Source organism: Macaca thibetana, chromosome 8 (genome assembly GCF_024542745.1).
Source record: "Macaca thibetana thibetana isolate TM-01 chromosome 8, ASM2454274v1, whole genome shotgun sequence".
Classification (NCBI taxonomy): Eukaryota; Metazoa; Chordata; class Mammalia; order Primates; family Cercopithecidae; genus Macaca; species Macaca thibetana.
This window is the reverse complement of record NC_065585.1, coordinates 125,050,708-125,076,404: the sequence shown is the minus strand read 5'-3', so window position 1 is coordinate 125,076,404 and position 25,697 is coordinate 125,050,708. Positions and strand designations below refer to the sequence as shown.

General features: G+C 38.1%; 1 protein-coding gene across 6 annotated transcripts in view; it reads right to left on the bottom strand.

Moving 5' to 3' along the window:
- The window catches only part of PSD3 (pleckstrin and Sec7 domain containing 3), a 702,311-nt gene that overhangs the window by 72,742 nt on the left and 603,872 nt on the right, over positions 1 to 25,697 (bottom strand). For all 6 annotated transcript variants that reach the window (XM_050801835.1, XM_050801836.1, XM_050801837.1 and 3 more), the window contains one exon: positions 22,039 to 22,232. In XM_050801835.1, the coding sequence (XP_050657792.1) occupies positions 22,039 to 22,232 (194 nt within the window). The remainder of the gene's footprint in view (positions 1 to 22,038; positions 22,233 to 25,697) is intronic.

Sequence of the window (25,697 nt, the reverse complement as noted above, 5' to 3'; positions counted from 1 at the left end):
TCTGAAACACTTAAGGCAATTTACACATTACAAAAAAATCACTTAATCCTTATAGTCTTTCTCTTTTATAAAAGGATGCTTTGTCAACTTTATTTTATAAAGGAAAAAAATAGGGCAGCCTTGTAGGGCCTGTTAAAGCAAACTAAACATGGCCTAAGAAGGACTCTGTACTTCTATATTTGAGTCCTTGTGGATGGACTGCAACCAAACTTAATAGACAGACAAGACTGAAAACCTAACTTAGGAGTATGCACCTGTAACAGTACCTGAGTCTTGGCCAATCCCAGTGGCCGTACTTCAACCACTCATACACTGCTGAGTGTTCAAACTGTATTCAAATAAGGCACGTGCTGAACTGCAACCAAACCAGTTGTTTCTGTACCTCACTTCTAATTTCTGTAGGCCACTTCCCTTTTTTTTGTCTATAAATTTGTTCTGACCATGAGGCATCCTTGGAGTCTCTCTGAATCTGCTGTGGTTCTGGGGGCTGCCTGATTGATGAATCATTCATTGCTCAATTAAACTCCTTTAAATTTAATTGGGCTGAAGCTTTTTTTAAAACAGAACCTACACCTATTTTTTTTTCCCCAGAAAATTATTTCCTTTTTTATATAATAGGAACCAATGTGTATTTTGATAGAGAATAGAAAATGAAAACAAAGAGAATTTTAAGAATATTCTATCCAAAGTGTCCCCCAGTGGGGTGATATTCATTCTGGGTATGGCTCTATTCCTGTAAGAGGTCTCTACACTAAAATGTTCTGAAATGGCAGAAAGTATCACAAACTGGGAGCTAGGCACTTAGATATTCTTCACACCATGACGCCCACTATTTCTCTGCTTTTGGACCAGTAATCTAAACATCTCTGGTTAAAAATCTATATAAGGTGCCATAATTACTTTATAATGTTGCTGAGTTAATCTAGGCACATAAGATTATTAGGACACAGACCCAACCCCTAAAGAATTTACATATACAGGAAGTAACATTAACAATGAAAGTTAATTTAACAAGATAAACTGTATGAACTAAATGATAGCATGGCAGTAACCTAAGACAATCACAGTGGGGACTCCAGCAGGAGTATATTATATTTTCCTATAAAATGAGGAGGAAGTCATTATTCTGCTTATGAATAGGATTTAGAAGTTAGAGAACACTTTAAATGAGGGTGTACTTTAATGTAAGATTTTAAAAACAGAAACAAAAAACATAGGTTTTTCTTTTAACCTTCACCTTTTGTGCAGTATGTTAGCAGGAAGACATGGAATCAAAATGTGGATCCTAATTTTGGAAGTCTCATTAACACTGCAAATTACCATCATCCTTTAGCAAGACAACCTGAGAACAACAGTCAACAGATGATTTTTTATTTTTTAAGAGGATACATTTTAGAACCAGAGAACCTGGTTTGAGATACTGGCTTCACCTGAGTGACCTTGGGCAAGTCACTTAGCCAGTCCTATGCTTTACTTTCATCCTGTAAAGAACACAGGTTTTCTGAGACTTTCATGAGTTAATATATGCAAGTCCTTTGGATTTTTTTTTTTAAAGATACTGTCTGCTAAAGAAAAAGATTTGTCTGCATCAAATTTTCATGCTAAAACTAAAGAAAATGCATCAAATTTTCATGCTAAAACACAAAGACATTTTTTCTCACTTCTGTGAAAATAACTAAATTAAATCTAAGTTGCTGGAACTTTAAAATATTAGAGCCTTAAGGGAATGTGATTATGGGACCTGGATCATGTTAACAGGCAGCTGTAACCTAGGAAGCTGTAAGCTTCGTTTCTCTGATTGTTTGTCTGATTACAGATTAGTCTTTTTCCCTTATCTACACTGTTTTGTAAAAAGTTGCAAATGACTAAAAGGCACCAGGGAAGACCCCTTCTCACTTAACTGTTCATCTTCATTACAGATTAATTTCCCTCTTACCTTTCTCACACACAGACTTGATGACTATCACATTATCTAAGGTGGAATGTTAAATGAACTCTTTTAAATTGGGAAAGAAATGATAACAAGCTGTAAAGAAGAAAAACAAGCCGCACAGAAAAGAAAAATAATTATTACAACTCAAAAGAATCCTTACATAAAAAAAGTTATAATCCTACTAAATTTGTTTTCTGCCCATACATAAGGAAGACCTTAACTTTTTACTTCAGAGCACTGGTCTCATTTCTCTGGAGTCCATGTTTCCCAGATTCTTGCTTGAATAAACTCTTCAAAACTGGATTCTGATGCTTTTAATTACTTCAGGTTGACATTTCATTCAAGTATTTGGAATTTTTTTTTTGTTAGTCAATGTTTGAGAACACGCCTTTAATGTTACTGATGCATTCTTTTTTTTTTTTTTTTTCCTTTTGAGATGGAGTCTTGCTCTGTTGCCAGGCTGGAATGTAGTGGCGTGATCTCAGCTCACTGCAACCTCCACCTCCTGGGTTCAAGCCATTCCCCTGCCTCAGCCTCCCCAGTAACTGGGAGTACAGGCACCTGCCACCATGCCTGGTTCATGTTTTTGTATTTTAGTAGAGACAGGGTTTCACCATGTTGGCCAGGATGGTCTCGATCTCCTGACCTCGTGATCTGCCTGCCTCGGCCTCCCAAAGTGCTGGCATTACAGATATAAGCCACCACGCACGGCCTACTGATGCATTTTTGACAGAAAGGGACTACTTAGCACACTTAGCACATACCACCCGTAACTGGGAAGAGAGCTAAGTGTGACACATTTACCAATATCAATATATTTATTGTTTCCATTTTGTCCCAAGCCCTGTATTGACATTGGAGATATCAAACATGAATGCAAACAATAAAAGTAGATAATAGGAGAAGAGACAAAAGCTGTTGGAGAGCTTTCTATCCAAATGATGAGCCACAGAGTCACTCAAATATAACTCAAAAACAAGTATCTTTCCCCACTTGGCTAGGAGATGGTTTCACTGGCAGCCATTACTAGAAGTGCAGGAAGAATTTACACGGCTTGGGCTGAGGTTGGAAAAGAGGTCAGAACACAACAAGAGCAAGCATCATTACCTAAGGGTTATCGGAAACACGTGTGGGAAGCAACAAATCCCAATATGACTCTCACTACATCATGTTTTTCAGGAAAAATATAAACACCAGTGATAGAGACAGGAGGCAGCCAAGGACCCCCCCTGCCCCGAACCCCTGACGAAATCCTGCCTTCAAGCCTAAAACAGCATGAGGGATGAAAAACCGGACTGCCAGTCTGGATGAAGCCCACCCTTTTCCCCAAATGATTCTTTCTGAATAACACCCGTCTTCACATTGGGAGGAGGGGGTGGGGCCTTGGGAAGTTTGCACTGTTTACGGTACGGAGAAGCCTGGCCTCTCTTGTTTCTGTGTGGTAAGGTGGGATTTAATCTGTGAGATGGAGAGTCTGTTAGCAGGACTCTATCTCACTTTGCTGATGTATATTTCCTTTTTCCTTTTTGCCCAATAAATTCCGCTCGTCACCCTTCTGTGCGTCTGTGAGCCTAATCTTTCCTGGTCATGTGACAAGAATCCCTTTTTTTTTTTTTTTTTTTTTCCCCTGCAACACTAGAGTCACAGAATTATTTTTTAGATCTTAATGAATGATATCTCACATTCTCTATGGCTAGAATGTTCCTCTCCCAGATACCATGACTTGGCCCCCTTCACTTCAGTTAGGTCTCTGCTCAAATGTTATTTGTGAAACATACAAAATGGCATCACTATAGTTCAGTGCTCTAAAGCAGAATCCATTCTCAGGACGGCCTGCACCACTGGCAACCTAGCGGAATAACCCGGTACCTTGCCTTGAATCTTTGAAGGGCACCTCACCACCACAACCACGATATCCTGAAAAACAGCTGAATTTCGCCAGTGCTGCAACTCCTAAACAGCAACCATAAATGAACTATGGACTTGTGCTAAGCCGGCCGCCTCCACCCATGGTATTTCCTTCAAAACAACGTGTGTAATCACCCTTAGCTTCCTTTGAAAAACCCTCACTTGGTTTGGAACACAATGTGGCTTACAACCAAATCTGTCTCTCCTGAATTGTAATTCCTAAGAGCCCAATGTCTTGTCTCACAGCACTGCGGTCTGGTTTGTCGCCCCCTCTTGTTTGACGTGCCACATCCAGGGGTTTCCTCTAATCACTCTCTGCAACATAGGACCTGCACACTTCCTTCAGTATTTCCTAAACTTGACTTTATTTTTCTTTGGGTCATTTAACACTTGTAATAATTATCACATAGTTTTATTAAACTTCCCCAACATTAGAATGAAATCTTGAAGGCAAGTACTTTGTTTGGTTTGTTGCTGCATCCACAGAGCAGATTAACCCCTTCTCCTCCCCCAACCAAACAAACAAAAAAGAAATCAGATGTCCTAAACAGGTATGTAGATGGCATGATTCAACAACTATTACCAGCAATATATTTTTTTTAAGTGCTTCATCATTTAGGTAAAACTCAAGTTGCTTAAAGAGAAAAGGGGAGGTAGAATAAAATTTTGGTCAATTATTCTAATAAGACATTGAATATGGGAATAAGCTATCAGTAAACACCCAAGCTCAAAAGGAACAAATAAGGCTTAATAAGTTACTGTGGGTTTTCATGGGTTAATCAAAGAATGAGCATTTGTGACAAGTGACTTTAAACTTCTAGCAAACAAATAACATTTCATATATACATATATATTTTTTTCTTTTGAGACAGGATCTTGCTCTGTCACCCAGGCTGGAACTCATGGCACGATCACAGCTCACTGCAGCCTCCAACTGCCAGGCTCAAGCAATCCTCCCACCTCAGCTTCCCGAGAAGCTGGGACTACGTGTACCATCATGCCTGTCAAAATTTTTTTTTTTTTTTTTGGTTTTCATAGACACAGGGTCTAGTAATGTTGCCCAGGCTGGTCTCGAACTGCTGGGCTCAAGCAATCCTCCTGCCTCAGCCTCCCAAAGTGTTGAGATTACAAGTGTGAACCACCGCACAAGCCTCGTAATTCTTATGAAGTATATCTGACTGAAGGAATATGCTGGAGAACTTGCTCTTTTTAATAATCACTTCAAAAAGTTAGGTATAACGAAAAGTTCCTGAAATTCAATGTTAGATATGAGTTCTAAATTTCTTTTCAAAGAATATGTCAGTATGTTCAATTCTTTGCCTTCTACTTTTAAACTTAACTTCCTCGTATAGCAACCTTTTTCCATTACTTAGTCCATCCTGACTCATTCCAATCACATGCTCCACCCTAACTCATTCCAATTACCTGCTACCTGCTCTGCCCTGACTCCCACCAAAGCACTCAACCCGTCATTCTCTTTAAATTAGCCAATCAGAATTAGTTTAGCCTGTGCGGTCTAACCCTAGCTAATAGGGGAACGACATGGAGGGGGGGCACGTGAGTCAGGGATAAGAACCCCTTCCCCTCCCTTGTCCAACTGTGCGCTCACCATTGTTCCATCTGTAAGGGTGCACCTTTCTATACAGAAGTAACTTGCCTTGCTGAGAATTAAAAAGAATATTTTATATTCGAGTGCTATTTCTTCTGCGGCACTGAAACTTTATATACAACATTTAATAACTTCGTTTATGTGAAAAGTGTGAACATTGATCAAGAAAATCAAGCATACTATGATTTTTTTTCATAATATCTAGAGCAATTTGTACACCTCTTTATAAATCTTTTAAGAGCAGGGTGTTAAAATAAACGTAAGGTTAAATCATTGCAGTCTATCTGAGAAGGGAAGGTAACTGCTGAATCAGACAAGTGGGCTTGTCAAGTGACACCAAATCAGGTTTCGTCAACTTCAGAAGCACCATAGAAACCAGGAAAGGACAGAGTGAAGACCCTGCTGAGCACGCATTTCTACAACTAGCAATTCAAATAAGCTATTTTAATTGTAAAACAGCCCAAGGCCCACTGGCACCTTTAAAATGCCCCCGGGCAAAAGCAGCTGAAGGTCAATAAAAATAATTCAGAGTGGCTGATGAGCAGCCTCCAGACAGAATCTGTTCTCCAAGGAATATGACAACAGTCTGACTTGCTTTTCCCCAAGCTAGGAGCTCCAAAAGTGACTTCAAGCTCTTCCTACCGATAGGTGTTCCCGGCCCTCATTACAGGGCGAGGGCTCTGGCTTACCACTCACGCACAGGAGCCAGAAAACAGTCTTCTGCCACAGACTGCACCTGAGGTGACGCCACCTCACCATGGCCTTTTAACTTTACCCAACTCAGACCACGTTTCTTGCATTTATCAGATTGCAGTGCGTTCAAGTGCTCTCCACTGAAGACAACCAAAATACACGATCCTGCAATACATTTCTTTGATCTATTTTGACACGGCCCTTCAGAAGCCCCGCAAACAGAAGTAGCTCTGCAAAGCTATCTTTTGTGCGGGAGATTTGCATCTGTAGAGAGAATCTGTATTGATGGCAGCCAGGCATTCTCTGAGGCCTTCCCTTGTCTAGGAAAGATTAACTGAGGGTCTGACATCTTTAAGGGTCTGAAAGAAACATTCGCCATCTATTCTCTCTCTCTCATCATGACTAGGTTTTACCACCTACTTGTGAGGTTTCATTTACATAACAGGAACACCTTTGCTACCCAGGCTCATCTTCCTCTCTTTTCATAACCTGTTTTGATCCAAGCCCCCACTCTTTCTGTAACTTCAATTATAAGGTAAAAGCTTCTCTACTCCATTGAGGGTCGTGTAATCAATCTATGATTATCCCCTGTGTGCATGTTAATAAATTTGTATACTTTTTCTCCAATTAATCTGCCTTTGGTGAGTTGATTTTTCAGTGAACCTTCAGAGGGCGATGGTTTTTCCTGGATGGCCCCTACAGTATATACCCTTCTAAATCATTTTACTATGTACACAGATGCAAAACAAACTGAGATATTATACTTGTTAATTTTAAACTTTTCTACTGGCTGGGCATGGTCGCTCACACCTGTAATCCCAGCACTTTGGGAGGCTGAGGTGGGTGAATCACCTGAGGTCAGGGATTCGAAACCAACCTGGCCAACATGGTGAAACCCTATCTCTACTAAAAATTCCAAAACTAGCTGGTCGTGATGGTGCATGCCTATAATCCCAGCTACTTGGGAGGTTGAGGAAGGTGAATCACTTGAACCTGGCAGGTAGAGTTTGCAGTGAGCCAAGATCACATCATTGCACTCCAGCCTGGGTGACAAGAGCAAAACTCTGTCTCAAAAACAAACAAAAAACCTCTTCTACTTATGTATCATATGTTGTAAGCCTATAATAAAATTCTAAGCCCCAAACTGCCTGAATGAACCCCATTCTTGGTGAAGGGGATTCCAAAGGAACTTGAAAAACCAGTTTAGGACATGACAGAAAGGAGGTGTTGGACATGCCTCATTACGCCCTCCTCCCTTTGGAGTTTAGGCACAACTGACCAGCACTAACATTAAAATTGGGATCCTTAGACTGACAAAACAGACTCTTAGTAGCAATAAGATACCAATTTCAACCTGACTCTAATATAGCATCACATGATAGATAGCAGGTCCTAAGGGAAATCAAAGTATTTCACCCCAAAATGCATTTTCTTTGACATATTTTGAAATGGTTCTGCAAAGCTGTCTCTAGTGGGGGAATCTGCATTTGATAGAGAATCTCCCTCCCTTGCTAAATCTTTTCTGGAAAGTCTGACATCTTTTAAGGTCCAATAAGAGACATTTGACATCTATTCTCTCTGAAGTCTATTATTTAGAGACTTCATCTATATAACAAGAACCTTAGCTTCCATCCCACCACCCCCTCAACTTAACTCAAATACTTATTTAGGCTGACTATAACTCTTCAGGTAAAGCTTAACTCTTTCAACCAACTGACGATCAGGAAATCTTTGAATTCATCTATGACCTGGAAGCGCCCCCTTCCAGGTGTCCTGCCTTTCCACGCTAAACCAATGTATGCCTTGTATGTGTTGATTTATGTCTTTGCCTGTAACTCTGCTCTCCCAAAAATGTGTACAGACAGGTTATAACCCACCCACCTTGGGCACATGTTCTCAGGTCATCCTGAGGCTACGTCTTGGGCCATGGTCACTTGTATCTGGCTCAGAATAAGCCTCTTCAAATATTTTAGAGAGTTTGGCTTTTTTTTTTTTGGTCAACAAAAAAATGACTGCGAATGATGAAACTGTATTGCTGTATTTATCTTATTTTACTTATTAAACATTTTATTGGCTATTAAACTGTTTCTAAAATGATGTTATTTTGTAACTAAAATAACAACTGGGTTCCTTCTATGTACCAGGCAGTGTGCTACACACTACAACAGGTATTCGCCACATTTGATTGCTCTCACCTTAAGGTTTTTGCATTTTTTTTTTTCTCTAATGGAATGTTCTTTTCTTTTCTGGTAAGACAGAGTACAGTGGTGCAATCATGGCTCACTGCAGACTTAACCTCCTGGGCTCAAGCAATCCTTCCACCTTAACCCTCCAAGTAGCTGGGTCTAGAGGCATATGCTACCACGTTTGGCTAACTTTCTATTCTTTTACTTTGTAGAGACGGGGTCCTACTGTGTTGCTCAGGCTGCGGTGGAATACGCTTATCCATGACCTTTGTGTCCAAAGATATCACGGACCTTCCTTTTGTAATTCGGTTCTCAGCTGAGTAACAACTATTCAGGCATATCCTCTATCTCCACTCCTCCTCAGCAAGAATATTACTGGCATACTGCTTGAGCTCAAAGTGTTTTTTAAAAAATAATGACCTATCTTGTTTCAAAGCTCAAATTCTTAAGTCTATGTAGTGTAAAGAAACAAAAAATCCTAAGCCCTCCAACAAACTGAATGGACCCCTTCTTGGCCAAAAGAAACCTAAAAAACTGAATTCCTGCCATGATGGGATGGGAGGTCAGATGCACCTCCTCATATCCACTTCCTTTTCAAGTTCAGCTGGCCAAACTGACCAGCATTAAGGTTAAAATGGAGATCATAAGACTGATCAAAACAGACTGTGTGGCAATAAGATACCAGATTAGAAAGAAGACCTAAGGCCATTGGTGTATGGTGGCTCACGCCTGTAATCCCAGCATTTTGGGAGGCCGAGGTGGGTGCATCACCTGAGGTAAGGAGTTTGAGACCGGCCCGACCAACATGGTCTGACCCGTCTCTACTAAAAATACAAAATTAGCCAGGTGTGGTGGCACATGCCTGTAATCCCAGCTACTTGGGAGGCTGAGGCAGGAGAATCGCTTGAATCCGGGGGGCACAGGTCGCAGTGAGCCAAGACACTCTGTGAGTGTGAGTGTGAGCCAAGACAGTGAGCCAGTGCCACTACACTCCAGCCTGGGCAACAAGAGTGAAACTTCATCTCCAAAAAAAAAAAAAAAAAAAAAGACCTAAGGCCATGTGGCCATGTGAGGCAAGGGTGAAGTCACACCCTAACCATAAAATTTCATTAAATGGATTTGTATTAACCTGGTATAATGTGGCTTACTTGCCAACCTGACTCTGGTATAGCATCACATGACAGATAGCAGACCCTGAAAGAAATCAAAATATTTTACCCCAAAATAAATTTCTTTGACCTATTTTGAAATGGCCCTCCAAAGCCATCCTTTGTGGGGGAAATTTACACCTTTGGAGAATCACCATTAATGCAGCCAGGCCTTCCCTTTCTAGGCCTTTCCCAAACGTAGGAGAGATTAGCTGAGAGCCCAACACCTCAAAAGTCTGAAAAGAGACATTTATAGTCTGTTTCTCTGAGGGCTGCCACCCGTGAGGCTTCTTCTACGTTACAAGGGTCAAGGGCCATGGCTCCCACAGCCTCAAGTCAAGCATTCCTATTCTTCAAGTCTTCAGACAACAGCTTAACTCTCTCAACCAATTAACTCAACCATCCCTAAAACCCACCTATGACTTCTAACCCCCATTTCAAGATGCCCACCTTTTGGGGCTGAACCAATGGATACCTTTCATGTACTGATTCATGTCTTTACCTGTAACTTGTCTGCCTAAAATGTATAAAACCAAACTGTAACCTGACTGTCTCAGGACCACTTACTCAAGGGTTCTTGGGTTTGTGTTTTTTTTTTTTCCTAGGCTGTGGTCATTCACACTGGCTCAGAATAAACCTCTAAGATATTTTACGGAGTTTGGAGGGCCAGGCATGGTGGCTCACCGCTATAATCCCAGCATTTTGGGAGGCCAAGTCGGGTGGATCACTTGAGCCCAGTAGTTTGAGGTCGGCCTGGGCAACATGGCGCAATCCTCTCTCTATAAAAAATAAAAAAATTAGTGGGGTGTGATGGCACATTCCTGTGGTCCCAGCTAGTCAGGAGGCTGGAGTGGGGGGGAATGCTTGAGCCTGGGAGGCAAAGGTTGCAGTGAGCCCAGATCACACCACTGCACTACAGCCTGGGTGACAGAGCAAGGCCCTGTCCCAACAAAACAAAAAAAGAGAAAACATTTTGCAGAGTTTGATATTTCCATTAACATTAGTGATAACACCTTTTGCATATACGTTCTTATCCCCATGATTAATTCCTTTAGGAAACTAGTATGGTATTTTTAATTTCAAATTTTCATCAGATTATTGAAGAATTTGACACACTGCATTAAATTACCATAACAGGGATGCAAGAATGATTTTCTTCATTCTCCTAAATGTTAATTAAACCGAAATGGTAAACAGAATGAGTCAGCAGTGAAAATAGAAAAACGTCTTAAAGTCACAGGCACAGAGAAAACTGCACATTCCTCTTTCAGAAAAAATACTTCAGAAATTCTGAACACAGATTTTTTAGTGCTGTAAGATTGGCAGTTTATATTCCATTGCTCCTAGTCAAGAGTATTGCTTCTGGTTGGGCGCGGTGGCTCACACCTGCAATCCCAGCACTTTGGGAGGCTGAGATGGGCAGATCAGCTGAGGTCAGAAGTTTGAGACCCACCGGGCCAACACAGCAAAACCCTGTATCTACTAAAAATACAAAAATGAGCCGGGCGTGGTGGCACACACCTGTAGTCCCTGCTACTCTGGCGGCTGCAGTAGGAGAACTGCTTGAACCCAGGAGACAGAAGTTGCAGTGAGCTGAGATTGCGCCACTGCACTGCAGCCTGGGCAACAGAGTGAGACACCATCTCAGAAAAAAGAGTATTGCTCCTGATGAGAAAGATGTGGGAGGACCTATTTCAACCAACTTTATTGCCAGAAAGCATGGATTTTAAAGACATGAGCCATCATTACGGAATGTAAAAACCTAGAACTTAAACTGTTAGTCTAAATTTTGAATTGTGAATGGGGTATTTCCTATCTAAAACAGCCAATATTCCATTAAATCTAGGGTGTCACGTGACAAGGTGCTCCTGTGCGTCCGCATGGCTGCCCTCACAGTGCTGCTGTTCGGCCTTGTATTAACAACTTAAACTGCTCCGTTACACATCCTGCTGCCAGAGAACAGCCAAATGCCAAGGGAAGGGAAAACCTTAGCCTAGTTTTAAAATAATTGCTTGGCTTTGCCTGTACTTAAAGAGTCTTTCTCTAACAGAAGGAGACAACTGTCTTTTGGGAAAAAAAAATTTCACTTTCATTATCTCTTAATTATAGTGTCGCTGTTCCCAATGTTATACAATAGCAAAGAATTCTGCCTGCATTACCATTATAAACTATTTTCAGTATGGATGACTCAGAATAGCATCTACTTTCTCAAATTTGACATGTAGGACTAAATTTTCTAAACTTTTGATGACAGGCAGATGTGTAAATATCTCTAAAGTGAGTGAACCTCTCCAACCTTGTCAACGTGCTCCACACCACTCTTTAAATCCACAGTATTAACGAGATTGAAAAGATGAACCACACATAGTTCTCACCTCCTTAAAAAGCGATGAATTATTTTAATATTTCAAATTCAGAACTAATCCCAGGGCTGTACAATGACTAAAGAATCTATAGAAAAATGTGATTAAAATATTTTAAAATTATTAAAGTGATACGTCCACACAGTTAGCCTCTTTTGATTCATTTCTTCTCAGCTCCTCTGTTCCCATTTTCCAAAAATCCTTTTGAAACAAATTACTTCTCGCAGTCGTTAAGTGTCATTATATCCCTAAACAATGTGCTTCTACCACTGTGTCATAATAGGTTGTAAACACACTCTCAGTTTTGTGCTGTGCTAGATGAGAATTTAACAAATTTAACTATGCCATTCCATCTTCCCAATATACTTACATAGCTTTTATTTGTATCTGTATTGATTACCTGTGTAGCTTTACGGAGCATAATATTATTATTGTTTTAGTAAAAAATTTTTTCCCCAGCTTTAGTAAGGTGTTATTGACAAATAAAAATTGTACATAAGTGTACAATTCGATGTTTTTATAAATGAATTGTGAAATAATTACCACGATGAAACTAATTGACATACCTTTCATCTCACATAGTTGTCACTTTCTTATGTACTTATTTGACGAATAATAACTGACATTATTCTGACATTATTTCTTCTTTCCCCAGTACAGGCAGCATCTTCTAACTTCCTCTCTGTACAAGGAGCTTAACAGATCTCTCTCCCTGTTCCCTCTTAGTTCTATCCAGTTTGACCTCCCACCTTCTATCATCTGTACTCTTAGGGGATCAAGTTGCACAATATTTATATTTTAATGTGTGCCACAATTAAATCTTTCACATGTCTAAATGTAATAACCAAAATTCTATTATTATGGTAAGATTTTAAATTATTAATTATGCTATAATGATGGCAATCACGAAGACATTTTTTGTTTTCAATTTTCATTCAAAACATTTTTTTGTAGAGATGGCTAAAACCATATGGTCCAGGCTGGTCTCAAACTTCTGGGCTCAAACAGTCCTCCTGTCTTGGCCTTCCAAAGTACTGGGATTACAGGCGTGAGTCACTGTGTCTGGTCAACGTTTTCTCTCACTACTAATTTTTGTTTATTGAGTTTTCTAACTGTAATTTTTCCTGTGCAGATTTTAAGAAAAACATCCTTATATGTTTCCAAATTTTCCATGCAATCAGATGTTCTATTGAGTTTTAAAAATTTTATTTATAGGCCAGGAGCAGTGGCGTATGCCTGTAATCCCAGCATTCTGGGAAGCCAAGGCAGGAGGACTGTTTGAAGCCAAGAGTTCAAGACCAGTCTCGGCAATATAGTGAGACCCTGTCTCCACAAAAAAAAAAAAAAAAAAAAAAAAACAGAAAGAAAAAGGAAAAAAAAAATTAGCTGGGCATGGTGGTATATGCCTGTAGTCCCAGCTACTTGGGTAGCTGAGGTAGGAAGACCGCCTGAGCCCAGATGTCTGAGGCTGCAGTGAGCTATGACTGCATGTACCACTGTACTCCAGCCTGGGTTACTGAGTGAGACTCCATCTCAAAAAAAAGAAAGAAAAAGAGAAAGAAAAAAATGTAAAACATGTAAGACTTCAAAAGGTTATCAAGAGTAATAAAGTAGGTATACATATACTATACCGCCAAATGTAAAAAATATATATTATCAATATAGTGAAACCACTGAGTACCCGTCACTGACTGCCTGCTATTCTCCTTTCCAGAAGTAACAACCATTCTTTGTTTAATAATTTCAATATATGAATGCATTCTTACTAAAAATAGTAGTGGTTTGCATGCTTTCAAATGTTATCTTATATGCAGATTCTTCTGCAAGCTGCTTTTTTGCATTCAACATTACCACTGGTGAGATTCTTCCATGTTGATACGGGGAACTCTAGTTCCTTCCTTTTCAATCATATGGACATACAAAACCCATTCAATCACTTATTAATGGACATTGAAGTTTTTAAATTTTGAGCTATTACAAAGTTGCTATAAACATGACTTCTGTAAAACTAAGCGTTTCTGTAGGTATATACACACTTACGACTAATTAACTGAGATATAAGAATAAACATTTCCAACTTTATTATTGCCAACTGCTTTCTAAAGTACAAATGATACCACTAATACTTTCGCAGTGTAGAAGAGGCCCATTGCTCCAAATCCTTGCCAACATTTGGTACTTTTAATTTTGGTCAAGGTAACATGTGAAATGACATTTTACTATATGTTTAATGAATATCCTTAATTATCAATAAGGTTGAAAATGTCTTCATATATGTATTGATCTTCTGAGTTTCGTTTTCGCAGCATGGCCTATTCAGTTTTGCCCATTTTTCTACTAAGTTGTCTTTTTTCTAATTAAAATTTCTTTATAAATATTACCAAGAATCCTAATCCTTTATTAGTAATATGCTACAAGTATCTTCTCTTAATCCATGAATTGTCTTTTGTTTTTAAATATAATTTTAATATAAAGTCATTACTTTCGGTGTAATTTTAAGTATCAATATTTTCTTCTACTGTTTTTGAGAATATGTATATATATATGGATGCATATATTTATGTAGAGACGAGGTCTTGCTATGTTGCCCAGGCTGGTCTTGAATTCCTGGGCTCAAGTGATCCTCCTGTCTTGGATTCCCGAAGTATTGGGATTACAGCTATGAGCCACTGTACCCAGCTGCTTTTGTAAATCTTAAGAATCTACTTTCTACCTAAAGGGCACGAAGTTATTGTCCCACATGTTCTTCTAAAAATCTGAGAACTTTGTTTCTCAAATTTTTATCTTTAATCTACGTGAAACTGGTTTTTGTGTTAGAACTGAGGTGGGGAATACATACACACACACACACTTCTCAATGTAAATTATGGAAGCATTTTTGCTTCCAATTATCTGACGTACTTTATATATCATCCATCAAATTTTTATAAGCACTGGAGACAGCTGCTTCTGGGTTCTCTTTTCCAACCCATCATCCTATCTGTGTATTGTTATCTGGGAAAATGTCATCATGGCCCTTCTGTACTTCTCCCCCTTAATTAATGTAAGAGGAGGTTTGGTATAAGGCTACAGGGAGCTGTGAAAACTATGGTCAACCAGAAAATGCCTATATCCATGCAATTTAATGTTTAAACAGCACTGTGTTGGCCAAGTAAAACAAATGTTCAGGCTTCACTGTCCCTAGCTTGAGACCTCTAGTTATCTAAGTACATGCTACACAGCGACAGACTGTCCCAACCACACAAAAAATGTAGAATTTAAACATTTTGTAAACATATGTTCTCATCGGAATTGCTTTTAACAATATGCTACTATTAGTTTGGTATAATCAGATTTTTGTTCCACCAGATACACTGTTATTCTTTGCTATATCCTTGGTTAAGATGCTTAAGATCAGGGTCTTTATAAAATGGGGATAATAATAATATCTGCTTTGTAGGACCAAGATTAAATGTATTAATGCATTAAATGCTTATGATAAAGCTCTAATATTTAGCAATCATTGAATTATCACTATTATTATCGTGTACATCATTTATATTTTGGTTACGTTGTTTCCAGTTTCTTTCTTGATTTCCACAAGTATGTTACATCAGATTGAGAAAACTAGGAGCTTATACTGAATATTGTTTTTTATTCTATCTGATAAAACTCAGAAGATGCATTTTGTTTTCCAAATTTGACTTTTCAAAGCTTTCCCTTAATGTCAGATTTAATAGGTCTTGGTAAAAATATATACTTCTCAGAGAGGTACAACAATTTGTCTCCTGGAGGCAGAATTTCTGAACTGAGCATAACTTTAAAAGGCAAAAAAATGAAGAAAACCTCCAAGGTTTAAAAATAAGGATGCAGTCTGACAAACTGAATCTTTCAAGTTGATTAAAAAAAAGACACCAAATCTCGAGTGAAATAAATGGTCCATTTGAGAGAAGTTTATCAGCATGTAAGAGAAAATAACCTTTCCATACAGCTTTGATTCAAATCTTCACTTATAAAACACTTTTTGTAATATTTGTCATCAGAGCACCTGGCCATGTTTACATACATGTAAAAACGTAATATAGCTCTAGCTATAGTGAACATGCTTAATCAAAATAAGTATTTAGAAAATAAGTACTACTTTTTGTGTCCAAAAAGCAGCATGTAGGATTCTCAGAATTATTTGAAGCTCCTATTCCAGGAAAGCTACACTGTTATTTTCATTTTTTTTCCTATGTAATGTAAATAAAAAGTGATGTGTTTCATAGCACATTATATAAGTCCTTACTATAAAACATTTTTCTAATTTGTTTATAGTGACCATCTCTCAAAAGAAGAAGGCAGAAACATTCAGAAACAACTGAGGCATTCTAGTAGGTTTCCAAGCAGGAGCAGCAGCCAAACATTTAGATAAACCTGTTCAATCAGACATGACTGAAAATTCAACAAATGAGGTTGTTGGGGGACAGGATTAGATGGGAAGGAAACAAAAGCTTTTCTACATCTCCAAATATATAACTAAACAGTTTGTTTTTACTTGAATGCTTAGAATTCCTTATTAATTTCGTAGTTCAGTAAATAGTAGGTCTTAAAGCAGGAAGCAACTGGAAAGACATTTTTTAACAAAAGGGATCATAAATCAGCTTAGTTCTGCTTATGCCCATGAAACAGTAACTGCTATAGAAACTGCCCTACTATAATAACTTTAAAAAGTCTATGTATGTATATAAAACAAAAGTTTTTAGAAATTTCAAAACAGAAAACACTGGATTATAATTCTGAAGAGAAAGAAACAAATGAGTTAAGACTGGCTTGCTGCTTAGAGAAAGCGTCTCGCTTCCAATAGTGGAAGAGGGTACCTAAACAGAGCCTGCGAGTCATGCTGAGTTGAGGAGATAAGAAAGGAGTTCAGTGATGTTGAGAGGGCTAGAATTTGTAGAGCCGCATAAAAGAGAGGGAAGAATTACAAAAACAGATAGCTCTGAAGACCTGCAGAGGATACTCTGATCTTGGCTGTAGCATCAATCTTAGCACAAGTGAAAGGAAATAACTCAAGGCATGGGGAAAATAAAGTTGTGGGATGAACAATTTCAAGAGTTCACACAGGGATAAGAAGAGTTTATGTTTTCTTAAGCCAGAGTGGACAGACTTTGTAATATATGGCGCATTGGAAAGAGGATGAAGAAGAATAAGAATGCCTTATTAATGGAAATAAACAAGTCCCAGAATAAAGACTGCTCTGGATCCACCAGAACAAAGGGTAAAGGTACGCCTCTAAAGAATTCAGTTAATCTACAAGTTACTTACCTGCACACCAGGAGAAAATTCAATGTTTTTTTTTTTTTTTTTTTTTTTAATGAATACAACTAAAATTAGCACCTGAAAGATGGAAAATTCACAATGGCTGGCACTCAAATAAAAATCACAAGGAAAGCAAAGAAAAAGGAAAAAAAAATAATGCAACAGTTCCAGAAATGACAGAAAAGAAGGGAATCAAAGAGAAGAACCTTAAAAAAGCAATTATAAACAGAATAAATATATTCAAGGACATGAAGAAAAACAACAACCTGGTAAGGAGAGAAATGTAAGATATAAAATAGACCCATGTTGAACTTCAAAGATAAACATGCTGTTTATGAAATGAAAAACGAAGTAAATGAAGAATAGAAATTATCAAAATAGAGTACTGAAAGGACAAAGAGTTAAAAATATTGGAAAAAGCTTCAGTAAACCCTTGAGATAGCACTGAGTATCACAGAGAAACCAAATCCCCTAACAGGAGTGGGTACTTTAAGAAATAATGGCTGAAAAAAATACGAACCTATGAAGGCGAGAACCCCAACAAACACCAAATAAGGAAAACTAAAGAAAATCACACTAAGGCATCACATAATAAAATCAATGAAAACCAGAGATAGAAAAACCTTGAAAGCATTCGTAGTAGCAGAAAAAGCCATCTTGGATACAGAGGAATAAAGATGAGGATGATAGCAGACTTTTTTGTCTGAAATCCTGCAGGGCAGGGGAAAATGAAACATCATCTTTAAGTATTGAAAGGAAAAACAACTTGCCAAGGAATTCTATACCCAGTAAATATAAATTCCTAAAATTAAGGTGAAAATAAAGATATTTTCACACTGATAAAACACGAGAAAAATTCCTGACAGCAGGTATGTGGGGGTAAAAGTAAAAAGAGGTTTCTCTTTAGAGCAAAAATATTAACAATGAACTACTTTAAGTTTTAGAACATAGAATTAAAATACAGGACAACATCACAAAGGCTAGGAAGAGATAAGGGGAATTAACCTGCTATAAGGGTCTCAAACTATCAATGAAGCAGTACAATTTGAAGGTGAGCTGTGACAGGTTAAAGATGTATACTGTAAACCTTGCAGCAAATACTAAAATAATTAAAGAAGTATAGCAAATAGGCCAACAGTGACAAAAAACAGAACCACACACAAAAAATAATCCTACACAAGAAAGGAATATAACAGATGGAATAAATAAGAAACCAACAGTAAGATGGCAGATTTAAAGTCAACTATACCAATAACTACTATGAATGTAAATGGTATAAGTACTCTAATTAAAAGACAGATATTGTGATTTAGAATAAAAAGCAAGGCCCACCAATATTCCATATAATAGAAGGCAATTTTAGAGACACAGCTATAAATTAACAATAAAAAGATAGAAACAAAATGTGTATAGCATGTAAAAACTAAAAGGAAACTAAAGTGGCTATATTAATGTTAGACAAAGTAGACTCCAAAATAAGGAATATAACCAGGGATGTGGAATGTCACTTCATGACAAAGGTGTCAAATCATCAGGAAGACATAATATATATATAGGTATAAGGGATGCAAAGCGACATAGAAACTTTAGAAATTTCTTATAAAGATACATTTAGCATATGGTGCAGCAATCTTACTCTTTTACTCCTAGGTAACTTCTAAAAAGATGAAATCATATGTACATGCAAAAACTTATATGTGAATGTACACAGGGGTTTTATTTATAATAGCTCAAAATTGGAAACAACCCAAATGCTCAGCTGGTAAATCAATACACTATGGAATATCCAAATAATGGAATACTTATTAAGCAATAAGAAGAGAGAAACTATTAATTATTAATTCACACAACACCTAACACTATACATGAATCTGCAAAGAATAACACTAAGTGAATGAAGCCAGACACAAAGCAGTCCTATGATTCCATTTATTGCAGTTTTAGAAAAGGCAAAAGTATAGGACCCAAAGACAGATAATTGTCTGTCATAATTGTCATAGGATGGGAGTAAGAGGAGAAGCAATTACTGCAAAAAGTATAATTAAACTATTTTGGGTAAAGGAAATGTTATTTATCTTAATTGTGTTGATGGTTATATAACCGTATACATTTTTCAAAACTCAAACTATATACTCTAAATTGATGAATTTTAGTTTCTGCAAACTATTAGAAGTCATGCACACTCCGTATTGTAAGGCTGAATTATCTGCTAATATTAATGTGATCTGGAAACCATGGGAAATTGAAATAGGGATATCCAGGAAGAGCCTGAGGAATTAAAGTCAGCTGAAACTTCCAGGCTCCTCCTGATAGCCCCATGAAAAACAGGTTAAAAGTCCTCCAGTGATAAAGCAATTGACAGGAAAGAAGCCTGGAGATGGGCACATCTTAACCCATCCATACATTTTCCCTTTTGTTCTTAGGCAGGAATAGAGATAGAAACAAGCTGAGGCAGGTTCCTTTGGAAAACAGGAAGAACTTCCTAACTTGCTACAAAGACAAAAGCCCTATGACACTTACAACTGACTTGACCAACCAGAAATTCTCAAGACAGTTAACTAAGGCTTCAAAGGAGATATACTGGCAGGAAAACTTCTGGTCTGGTACAAGGTGTCTGTGATGTCTCAACTGCTAAGCAATCCTCAGGTTCTTTATCTATATTCACATGTACTAGGCTGCTGAGGGAGAAGAGCTTCCACCAGGAGAATCCTCCAGTAGAGGAGGTTTCCTGGGCCACTCAGTCCAGGAAAACAGTGGACAAGGAAAATTTCATCAGTAGAATCTGGGGACTCTGGAGTACACTAACCAATTAAGTCAATCCATTGCTAGGAAATGAGTCAATGAAAAGATGCTCACATGGGTTAACTTTGCTATCTCTGTCTAGCAGCATGTAGTAAACACTCTAAATAAGGGACAGTTGTTATACTTCCCCTTTTTGTCTTTTCTTGAATTGAAATTATTCTTTCTTTTTCTCTAGTACTTTATGTGAGGTACGTCAGATACAGTCAACTCTCCGTATCTGTGGGTTCCGTATCTGTGGATTCCGCATCTGTGGATTCAACCAACAGTGGATGGAAAATATTCCCTCCAAAACTGTGTCTATATGGAATATGTACAGACTTTCTTCCTTGTCATTATTCCCCAAAGAATACAACATAACAACTAATTACACAGTATTAGATATTATAAGTAATCCAGACATAGTTTAAAGTATATGGGAGGATATGCATCAGTTACATGCAAATACTATGCCATTTTACATCAGGGACTTGAGTGTCCTTGGATTTTGGTACCTGTGAGAGGCCCTGGAATCAATCCTCCACAGATATTAACGGACAACTGGATTTTCATATTTTTCACTTAGCCTATAGATTTAAGTGCCATCCATACCTGACTGAGGGGAATGAACACAATCAACAAATCTTAGCCTTGGAGACAGAAGCCGCAGCTGGACAGGCATGTTACAGAGAGATGGTATATTTGTGGTTGTAAAAGGAAAATTGCAATGTTTGGCAAACGCATTATTCAATGTATGAAGAAGGGTGTGTGTGCACACTGGAAAGAAAGAAATGGATATCTACTGCTTTGTGTGCCAACAACTCCTGTTCTGTGAGACCAGTATCTCATTCCTCTTCCCATTGCATGCGAGTGGGGGCTGACAATCATAATATTCCAACCTCTCAGTGATACAAGTCAGAATCCTGTCCTAGACCAGACTACATTAGAAGTTAGGGAAGAAGAAGAATCCTCTTTGGTGTCAAAATTAAACACACGATCTATAGCGCTGCTAATAACCACGTATAAAGGACCTCATTCCAAAGAATAATGCTGACACAAAAAATCACGCGGAGATAGAAGTGGAGAGTACGTCCGGGTGACAATCCATCTTCAGGTGTGCCCTTTTTCTAAGATGGATTGACTTGCTGTCACTTACACCTGTATGAACTCTGACATGATGTTGTGAGATAAAATTAAGTAGTCTAGTAACCCAGTATATAAGGTGCCCAGAAAATATGGTGGATGTAGTCTTAAAGAACTTGGGAACATTAAGAAATTTGTTCAGCATTGCTAAGTCCATGTCAAAGCCACTCCACTGCAATGTTTCTCTCGACTGTAAGCTAATAGAACATGCTAACACATTAAGAAAAAGGATCCAGCCACAGATAGAAGCAGTGGTACTATCCATCTTTTCACCCCAAAGATAATTCTGAGCCTACATGTCACCTTATCTTACTCTGTTCAAGTATATAAAATTGCTGTCACTCTGCAAAGATTATTCTAACTATATAAGCATGCTCCATTCCTCTCAAATTCCAAACACCATCATTTATCAAGATAATCATGCCTCATACTTCATAGAGATATCAGAACCCATCCAATTGGGCTCCTTCAATTTCCCAAAGCTAATTATACTATGCTCTCCTACATCTCACTTGTCCACCTTCTCAAAGGCCAGTCATTCCACATATGCACTGGATACGAATTCCCTCCCTCCATCCCTTGTCTCTGGGACCTTATACCATTAATTTTTCTATGCATTGCAAATTCAACCTTTCCCTCAACCACCAGAAATGTAAACTTCATGAAGACAGAAAACTTGTCCCTCTTGCTCACCACTGTATTTCTGGTGCCTGGCACAGCAGATAGTCAGTATCATTTGTTGAAACCATGACTAAATAAATGAAAGGATAGAGAATGAATAAATTGTAAGAAGTTTCCCATTTCTAAAGTTCTATAATTCTGTTTAGAGAAGAGCAGGTGCCACATTGGATTTTTAATTTAGGGTTAGAGGCTATATCAAATTTCAAGAATATGTCTAATAGACAAACATTTTTTTCATCCTTGACTTTCAGATAAATTCACTTTGAGCATAAAGATGAAATAAATGAAACAGAAAATGACAACACATGATACTTACTCTTCTTTCCATCCATATCTGCATGAATCTTCCGAGCCAAGAATCCACTTTTGTACACAGCAGCATTTGGATCATGAGGAATGTCCAAAAATGGGTTAGTAGTACTTCCAATACGACTGATGGTCTTTGGATGTGTTCCATTAGCTTTCTCCTCAGTACTTTCTGAAGGAGACTTTTTTTTCTCTTCATCATCTCTAAAAGGGAGAAAGCACAAAGACTGAGTCAAACACGTACCATAATATTCAAAGAAAAAAGTTACTTACTGTAAAAAACTACCTTGTATTCCAATGGTCTATCACTTTTTTTTTTTTTTTTTTTTTTTTTTTTGAGAAGGAGTCTTGCTCTGTCGCCCAGGCTGGAGTGCAGAGGCGCGATCTCAGCTCACTGCAAGCTCCGCCTCCCGGGTTTACGCCCTTCTCCTGCCTCAGCCTCCCGAGTAGCTGGGACTACAGGCGCCCGCCACCTCGCCCGGCTAGTTTTTTTTTGTATTTTGTAGTGCACACGGGGTTTCACTGTGTTAGCCAGGATGGTCTTGATCTTCTGACCTCGTGATCCGCCCGCCTCGGCCTCCCAAAGTGCTGGGATTACAGGTGTGAGCCACCGCGCCCGGCCGGTCTATCACTTTTTACAACCACCACCATGGTAATGACAGGCACGATTTGTTAAATGTATTCTATGTGCCAGGTGTTATGCTCATGGCAATATCTTGTAAGACTGATATTAAGATATCAGTCTATTACAGATAAGGAAATAGATTCAGTGAGTTTAAATAAATATACAAGGCCACAGATTTAGTGATGAAGAGACAGTGAAGATATGATCACAAAATCTCTAAAGTCACCGGTCTTTTCACCCTTTACAACGCTTTCATGTTTCTCTTCTTTCAAACAAATCGGAGTTTATTGGCAGGAATCATGATGTTGACTTACGTATTTCTACAGGGACTAGCATAGAACTAGGTGTACGGAAAACAGCAAAAGTGTTAGAGTGAGCCCAACGGACAACAGTAAACAACATCTCCCAAACAACCATGCTAGTCCCTAATATTAAGACCCCAGACGAAGCTACTATGGATTAGAATGGTGGTGCCACGCACAGTGCTTTCGCATGTGATAGCTGCTTTCTCAACCACCATAAAAATAGTCCTTGGCATCTATTGTTCCCATCTTTATGTCCATGTGTACTCAGTGTTTAGATTCCACTTATAATTGAGAAGGTATAGTATTTGGTTTTCTGTTCCTGTATTAATTCACTTAGAATAATAGTCTTCAACTGCATCCATGTTGCTGCAAAGGACAAGATATCATTCTTTTTCTATGGATGCAGAGTATTCCATGGTGTGTTATGTACCACATTTTCTCTATCCAATTCACCATCGAAGGGCACCTAGGTTAATGCCATGATTTTGCTATTGTAAATAGGGCTGCAATAAACCTATGAGTCCGTGTGTCTTTCTGGTGGAATGATTTATCTTTCTTTAGGTATACAACCAGTAATGGGATTGCTGGGTTGAATGGTAGTTCTTTTTTACGTACCTAGGAAGGTACTTAAAAACTGCTTTCCATAGTAGCTGAACTAATTCACATTCCCACCAATGATGTTTAAATGTTCCCTCTTCTCTGCAGCCTCACTGGCATCTTTTTTTTTTTTTTCCTTTTTAATAACAGCCATTATGACTGGTATGTGATAGTATCTCACTGTGGTTTTGATTTACATTTCTCTGATGATTAGTGATGAGCATTTTTTCATATGTTTGTTGGCCATTTGTGTATCTTTTTCTGAGAAGAATCTGTTCACGTCCTTTGCCCACTTTTTTAGTGAAGTTATTTGGTTCTTTGCTTGTTGAATTCTTTAAGTTCCTTATAGAAGCTGAATATTAGATCTTTGTCAGATTCATAGTTTGCAAATAACCAAAATATATTTTAAATATGTCACAAAACCAGAAGTGTTTGATAATGATGGTGATCAGAGAAAAACAACCTTTTTTTTTTCTCTATTGGTATTTTATCAGCAGTTTTGAGGTATGTGAAAATAAAACTGGACTCAGAAAAAACTGATGTTTTACATTTTGAAAGAATTTCAGATTTGTGAAGGACAGAATTCCCCTATGCCAAGCTTCTCCTAATGTTAACATCTTATATATTAGTAACTATAGCAAAAAATTTCAAAACTAAAAAATTAACATGAGTTTAATACAATGAATTAAACTCGGCTTTATTTGGATTCCATTAGTTTACGTTTTCTATTCTAGGATCCTATCCGTGACCACACAGCGCATTCTGAGGTCTCTTTAGCATCATCCAGTCTGTAACAGCTCCTCAGTCTCTCCCTGTCCTTTATGACCGTGACACTTTGAAGAGTATTGGTCAGTTATCTTGTAGAACATCCTCAGTTTAGGTTTTTCTTATGTTTTCTCATGACTGGATAGAGGTTATGCATTTTGTGGGAAAGATTCCATACAGGTGATGCACCTTTCTCAGTGCATTAGGTCCAGGGGATACAAGTTTTATTACTGGTTATAATTAATCATGATCACTTGAGTAAGGTAGTGTCCCACAGGTTTCTCCACAGTAAAGTTACTATTTAACTTTGTAAGTGTTTTTGGGGAGATATCTTGTAACTATGCAAATATTCTGATTCTCGTTTACTCACTAACTTTAACATTAATTAGGGGATCTTGTAACAATTATTATTTATGGTGTTTTAATGGTTCCCTCATATATTTTACATTCATTAATTGAAATTCTTCTGTAAGTATGGACACATGGATATCTGTTTTATTCTTTAGGTTATAATCAAATACAAATACTATTGTTATTTAATTTGTTGCTTAAATTTTTCCAGCTTTGGCCATTGGGAGTTATAATAAAGAGTGCTCCCACATCCTGTGAACATGCCTCATCTTCTAATGTACTTCTTTACTTTCAGGTACCACAAAATGCCTCCAAGCTCATCTTAAATTTCCCTTGTCCTGGCCCAGAAATCAACCACTTCTTCAAGGAGCCTTGGATCTTTTTAATGGATAAGAGTATTTAGAAACCAAATCTAGGGGCTAGGTGTGCTCATTGCTTTGGGGTCCTCTCAACAGAGAAAGCTAGGCAGATATAGTCAAGTATCATATAACAACGTGTGGTCAACGATGGACAGCATACAATATACAATATGCTCCTGTAAAATTATAATGTATCCAAAAAATCCCATTGTCTAGTATTTACTATACTACGCTTTTCAGTGTTAGAGTATCCCACTTACTTATTAAAAAAAAGTTAACTGTAAAACAGCCTCGGGCAGGTCTTTCAGGAGGTGTTCCAAAAGAAGGCTTTGCACTATTTACAACACCAAAGACTTGGAACCTACCCAAACGCCCACCAATGACAGACTGGGTAAAGAAAATGTGGCACATATACACTATAAAATACTATGCAGTCATAAAAAAGAACGAGTTCCTTTCCTTTGCAAGCACATGGATGAAGCTGGAAATCATCATTCTCAGTAAACTAACACAAGAACAGTAAACCAAACACCACATGTTCTCACTCATAAGTGAAAGTTGAACAATGAGAACATTTGGACACAGGGAGGGGAACACTGGGGCGGTGGAGGGCAAGGGGAGGGAGAGCATTAGGAAAAATACCTAATGCATGCAGGCTTAAAACCTA